Source organism: Eulemur rufifrons, chromosome 30 (genome assembly GCF_041146395.1).
Source record: "Eulemur rufifrons isolate Redbay chromosome 30, OSU_ERuf_1, whole genome shotgun sequence".
Taxonomy (NCBI): domain Eukaryota; kingdom Metazoa; phylum Chordata; class Mammalia; order Primates; family Lemuridae; genus Eulemur; species Eulemur rufifrons.
The window spans coordinates 106071050-106077917 of record NC_091012.1 but is presented as its reverse complement, the minus strand read 5'-3'; the positions used below and the strand labels follow the sequence as shown (position 1 = coordinate 106077917).

General features: G+C 46.3%; 1 protein-coding gene across 1 annotated transcript in view; it reads left to right on the top strand.

Moving 5' to 3' along the window:
- The first annotated feature begins 3964 nt into the window (after positions 1 to 3964).
- The window catches only part of KDM6A (lysine demethylase 6A), a 196106-nt gene continuing 193202 nt past the window's right edge, over positions 3965 to 6868 (top strand). The window contains 2 exon segments of the mRNA XM_069464453.1: positions 3965 to 4472; positions 4684 to 4747. Of these exon segments, the coding sequence (XP_069320554.1) occupies positions 4312 to 4472; positions 4684 to 4747 (225 nt within the window). The 5' untranslated portion in view covers positions 3965 to 4311.

The following is a 6868-nucleotide window of genomic DNA, read 5'->3' as shown; positions in this document are numbered from 1 at the left end:
TTGCTCAACAATTATTATTTGTATCTTCTATTTCTTTGTTGAAACTTCCTCTTTCTCTGCTGAGGCTTTCTAGTGCTTCATTTGTTTCAAGTGGGTTTGTAATTGCTTGTTATGATGGCTGCTTTAAAATCTTTGTCAGATAATCCAAACATCTGATGTGCCTTAGTGTTTGTATCTATTGATTGTCTTTTCTCATTTAAATTGAGACTATCCTGGTTCTTGGTATGATGAGTGGTTTTTTATTGAAACTTGGATATTTTGAGTATTGTTATGAGACTCTGGATCTTACTTGGATTTCTGTTTTAGCAGGCCTCCTCTGACATTGCTCTGGTGGGGGAAAGGGGGAACTGCCTTGTTACTGCCAGGTATGGATGGAAGTCTAGGTTCCCTATTCAACCTCTGTTGACACCGAGTGAAGAGGGAGTGTCTCCTTCTTACTGCTCGGTGGGGATGAGAGTTCCGGCTCTCTACTGGGCCTCCATTGAATCACCCTGGCTGGGGGAGGCATAGGAGAGCCTCATTATTGCTCCCCACATTGCTTTGCTCCCACTGACACAATGGGGCAATGGCATTACCACTGGGCAGTGGTAAAAGTCTTGACTCTCCACTAGGCCTCCTCTGACACTAACACAGCAGAGATGGGGAGTAACCCCTAACTGCTGGTGGGAATGGAAGTCCAGGCTCCCCAGTACAGTTGAGAGAGTGGGATTTGAGGCGCCTCGTGACAGCCTGATGAAGGTGAAGAGTCTAGGCTTCTTCTAGAAGCAGAAGTCCCAAAACTATTCTAACAACTTAACTTTTTGTAGTAACTGAAAGCCTGTTTATACTTGGCTCCATCTCTGTTCAACTCTAACCCTATATTTATTTGTATTATCAATGTGTTCTGGCATCAGTTGGATAATCTTTATGACACTGTAAGTATGGGAAGAACTGGTAAATTTTTTAAAACTTTTGACCTTGACACAAAGGATAAGTATAGTTCTAAGAATAGATAAATCATGACTCTGTATGTGGTACTAACATTACAAATGAACTATATATTCCTAAATGTTTCAGGTTTAGTACTTTGTTGTTCAAAAGGAAGTTAAGTTTATTTTCCTATAATTGAATAGAAGTGATATTGATGGTACTTACATAAGTATTAACATAATATTGCTATAAATTATATACTAATTAGTCCATAATCTGATTCAGCATACTATTTTACATAATTTTAAAATATTGCTTTATCTATGCATATATTAGTCATATCAATTTGGTAAATTCAGATTAAACTTTCCTCAGCTCCTAGTATATTTAGAATTATGAAACAAGAATCAGTACTAAATAAGGTTTGAGAATAAATGAGAGATGTAACAATGTTGGGGTTATATGCCACAAGTATAAAGTAGATTATGACTGTTTACGTGTTGGGCTTATAAGGAGGTTGGGGAGGGATAAGTCAGAAGTGATTCATAGAGTGGTAATTAATAAATTTAGAACCCAGACTGTGAAATCATGAAAGGATTTTGGAAATTCCAACCTCCCCATTTTATTGAGGTTTTTGAATCCTATTATGTACCTGGCACTTTACCTACCTTATGGCATCTAATCTAAAATAATGTTGTAAAGTGACTATATTTTCTCTTTTTCACAAATGAGGGAACTGAAGCTCAAAATTAGACTAACTTGTTGTAGGTTGCCCAGCTATCAAATGGTAGAGTTAGGATTTGAACCTAGATCTGTCTGATTCCAATTCCTGCTCTTTTGGTTACACCACTCTGTTTTCCACATGGGTTTACAGATTCACTTTTCATGGAAATAATTATTATAAAATCATTTATTCTCTGTCTCCATTTCTCTCTCCCGTAAAGAATCTAAACCTTAGAGGCTTCACATCTATTTTACATACATTTGACAGATAATAAACTATGCAAGATCCAACAAATCACATAGTGACATAAGGATTTATGTTACAGTATGAAATTTATCCCATGCTTGATGATGGAGGATAGAGCCTTGTAGTTGGAATAGACATAGAATGCTAGCTTACAGGATAGGTAACTTTCCCAAGGTCACACAGCCCATGCAGAACAAGGATTCAAATCCAGATCTGCCTGATGCCAACTCCTCCCCACTGCATCTACTCTTGCAATTCTGCTATTACCTAGTAATGGTGGGAAAGGTGTTGAAGGGTAGGAGATGGATAGCCTTATAATTCTTGGAAAGGGCCTGAGTCAGGACTGCCAACTTCAGGAAGATGGCCCAATTCTGGCAGAATTTGTATCTCTGGTTGTGCAAGTCTGTGTGTGTGTGTGTGTGTGTGTGTATGTGTGAGATGGGTCAAAATCTCCCATGCTTTGAAGGTCACCATTTGTGACAAAGTTAACAACGCAGTTGCTAATTGAGCTGTAGAAAATATTCAGCCCTCTGTACCCACTGAAGCAAAATGCAATACCATAAAGAATGGAAGAAGTGTTTCAGAGAAAGTAATTAAACATGAACTATAATCTATACAAAACTACAGTTTGTTGGTCTAGTTGCTAGTCTCAGGGGAACAATTTAAAACTGTATCTGCGTGCAAAATCAGTTGGGATTTCCATAGCTTCTCACGCAATACTGGTAGGATTTACTGAGTCAGCACTGGATCGTTTTCCTCACGTTTTGAAATCCAAGTTTATATATATCTTGTCTACCGGCTACAGGTGGACACTTATTATTGAAAACACACAAAACTCCGTTTATAAAGGGACCCATTATTATTTTCCAATCCCTGAAGACTGGAGGTGTGAACTGTAACAGCCCTGTTATATGAGATATAGCTTATTAAATGTGCTTTTGAAAATAGTCGAAAGAGGCCTGTTTTCCCTTTCTCTCAATTATACTATGGATTGAAAGCCAGATTAAAGTCTTTTATTTGCACCTGAGAGACAGAACAAAGTGTTGTAGTCTAAGGGTTACTGCATGTAGTCGCAGTTGTAAGGTTTTTCTGGGCCACAAGCTGTGATCTGTACACAACCAGCCTCTACTCTTCCATGAAGGCCCCACTGAGATCACAGCAATAGAACTCAACATTTTGGAGACCCCGCTTAACGATTTCTCATTGCTTCTTCTTCTAATACTATAACGAACTACTGATAAGACCTAGGTAGCACGAAAATTGGGCCCCAAAGTGCCGCCAACAGACAGACCTTTGGCGGTGGGGAGCCATGGTCAGCGAGCCAGACCCCGCGGGCGAGTCTCCATTCTCTCCGGCCTGGGGTGTGCCGACGGGGGTCTGGGGGCCTTTCTCCCTTCACTTTCGGCGCGGGTGTGGGGATCCCGGCCGCAAGCGCAGGCCTGGCCTAGGGCGGCGCCCGGGCCGCGGGGCCATTATTTCCAGCAGTGCCAAAAGTCTGCGCCTTCTTCGGCGGGCAGAGGTCCGGGACCGTGCGCCGCCTCCCGGCTACGCGACCTGTACCAGGCCCGGGACCCCTGGAGTTCGCGCGGGACGGCCGGGACGGCGGTCTGGGCCCACCCTCGAGCTCCCGGGCAGGCAAAGGCCGTCCATGGCGTCCTCGCCCGCAGCTCGCGCCAGCCACGGGCGGTGTCGGACCTCGCCCTTCCACAGCACTCCCCTCCCCCTCCCAAGCCCGCCGCGGCTCCCGAGGCGACACGGCCCGGACCCTCCATTCTCTCCCCGAGTGTATTTAACTGGCACAACCTAACAGGAAGCTCCCTCTCGGTGACAACCCTTCCCCGACAGACGCGCCCAGCAGCCAACCACCGGCCAGAATTGGCCTGCATCCCGCTCCCCTCTCGGTGGCGGCCTCGGTGGGCGGGGCTCGGGCAGCTAGCAAGTTAAGTGGAGCCACGGCTGACGTGAGTCAACAAAGGTCACGTGAAGCGAGCGGGCTGCGCTGATTGGTGGCACCGGCCGGGCGGGGAAGGGGGGTCACGGCAGCGGCGTGGGGTTCGCTGTGTGACACAATTACAACAACTTTGTGCTGGTGCCGGGGAAGTTTGTGTCTCCAACGAATCCCCCCTGTGCTCCCCAGCTCCGCGCGCTCCGGCTGTTCCCGCCGTCCCCGCCGGTGGCTGCCCCCTGCCCACCCCCGCGATGTGACCCTACAGCCGAGCGCCGCTGCTGCCGACCCGGGGGCTCCGCAGCCCCTGCCGCCGCCACCTTCGCCGCCGCCGCGTTGAGATTTTTCGTTGCCGCCGCCCGCGGCGGAGGAGGAGGCGGCGATAAAGTTGGTGTGCCGGTCCCGCGCGGAGCAATTGGGGGCGTCGTTGCGGGCACCGGTCCGGGGGGGGGTGTCGGCGTTGGAGTTGTGAATTCGCTGCGTTTCCATGAAATCCTGCGGAGTGTCGCTCGCTACCGCCGCCGCTGCCGCCGCGGCTTTCGGTGATGAGGAAAAGAAAATGGCGGCGGGAAAAGCGAGCGGCGAGAGCGAGGAGGCGTCCCCCAGCCTGACAGCCGAGGAGAGGGAGGCGCTCGGCGGACTGGACAGGTACGGGCCGCCGTCCCCCGCGCGGTCGGCTCCGGACGGGCAGGAGCCGCTCTCCGGGAAGGCCCGAGCGCGGCTTGCCTCTGGCGGCGGCGGGGCGGGCACCTCGGCTTGGCGCTCTCCGCACCGCCTCCGCCGGGGCCTCGGGCTCGGGCAGGGACGGGTCGGTGGCGTTCCCGGAGCGCTAACGAGCCGCGTGTGTCTCTCCCCACAGCCGCCTCTTCGGGTTCGTGAGGTTTCATGAAGATGGCGCCAGGACGAAGGCCCTACTGGGGAAGGTAAGGCAGCCGCGAGCCGGAGCGCGGACACGGTCTCCCGAGCCGGCACCGCGCTCTTCCCGGGCCCCGCGGCCCGGTCTGCGCTCATTGTGGTCGCGAACGATGGCCGAGGGGCTTCCGGAAAACTATTTCCTGCCTCTTCTCTCCCCCCACCCCCGGATAACTCGCTTGCTCCCTTGCGAAATCGTTCTCTCCTCTTGTAGCTGGAGGAACAGAGACGGCATCGCTTTGGGGCCGGGCTCGACTGGGTCGACAAAATTGCCTACTATTTTACAGCTTTTTGAGGGTAGGCCAGTGATTTCCGATGTGCCTCTTTAGGGTCAGGGGATCGTAAATGTGTGCAGATTTTCCCAAATTTGCGACTTACTTGCCTCCCACGGTTTTTTATTCTTTTCCTTCAGGCAGGCTGTTCATGATATCTACTGTTTACCAAACGTTTTGGGCTTTCTTATGTCCCTGCTCCCAGAAGGGGGAAGTTGCACGTAGTTTAGGTCGGTGAAGAGTTTGCATTGGGGTGTTGACATGTTTCTCGATTGGTATGTGTTTTACCTGAAGTTAGGTGACTTGTTTACTTTTTGGACCTTTCTGCCATAGAAATACCGCAGTTACTTGTGAATATGTTTTCTTCCTGGAGCCTCGTTTCCTGTGTGTCTGACAGGGGAGGCCGGGGAGGATTCGGGGTGTAGTCTCTGTTTATTTGTGTGGAAAGTTGTTGGCACTGTCATTTAGTTAAGTAATGGCTGCTCCTATCGGCCCAAGATGGCGGGACAGGGTGGGAGGAGAAAGTGAAGGGGGGGGTTTGCGGGGAGGGAGTAGAGGTAAACATGGAAATAAATAGTAGCGATGAATAGGCGGCCTTTCCTTCGGAGTGTGTAGCTAAGTGGTGTTTAATAAAAATTATCCGAGATTATTTGCATATGGAATTCTGTACCTTTCTTAAGCCTGGAAGTAGCGTGCATGAGCCTAGTAAATGCTTATCAACCTGTAGCACATTTAGTTACCCATCCGTAAGCTATTGAACAAAGACTGGAGTCTCACTCTGTCTGCATCAGTTTATATCTTCTGACCAAAATCTGATTGCAATGATATTTGAATGGTTTCTTCTTAATTGGGACCGTGAAACTTGGAATGTGTGCGATAGGTGTTTCATCCATTAGACATATTCTTTTCTAGCTGAAATCAGTAGCTTTGCATTTGACACCTAGCTTTATTGTTGCAATTGAGAAGGAAGTTTGACATAAATAAAGCCTAACATTTTATTCTTAAATTGATTTTTTTTTGTTTTATTTAGTTGTCCTGAATTTTTGTCTGTAGTTTGGTTTAGCAGAGTCATTAATTCCTTTTTATCTGTAATTACACTTCTGTTTTTATTTAAAAGTAACTAAATATAAGGAGTTTTGATTGCAAATAATGACCAGAAAGCTAAATGGAAATAATTCTTTTCGATAAGCCTAGTCCATTTGACCGATACAGAAAACTTGAATTAAACTTTGGCTATGCAGGTATTAATTGGCTTCATTAAAATTGTCGCTGGAAAAATGAACAGTGACTATCTCTGGAAAGATTTAAGCATTAATGATTGTTAGTCTCTTGCCTTAAAGGATTTTTTTTTTTTCAATCTGAGTACTTAAAGTATTTTATTTTATTTAAAGATATTTGACTACTGTCAAGGTTGTCATTCCAAAAGATTAAACAAATGATTTAAATTTATTTTATTTTGGAGTGATTACTGCTGGTCTAACGTGGGTTGATAAAATTCTTTGCAAAGATAATTCACTTGGAAAAGTTTGGCCAAATCTATTGCTTTTGGTTATGGTAATGAAATAAATGGTATCTGGTGTTTTATGTGGAGAATGTGTAAAAAGCTAGTTAATGATTTCATGTTATAGAATGTTCGTATTCAGATAGATTTGCATTGGATGATGTTTAACGTTGGATTTCAGATTGTAATCCTGAATTCTGCAGTTGTTATGCACTAATGTGTTTACATTTTAAAAAACTGAGCATTTTCAAATATTTTTTTGTGAAGTTGTGCATTACTTTCTTGACGTTTGAGTAACAGTAACATCCCCAATGTGAGAAACTTGAGAAGCTTCATTATATATTTTGGGGAAGAATTAT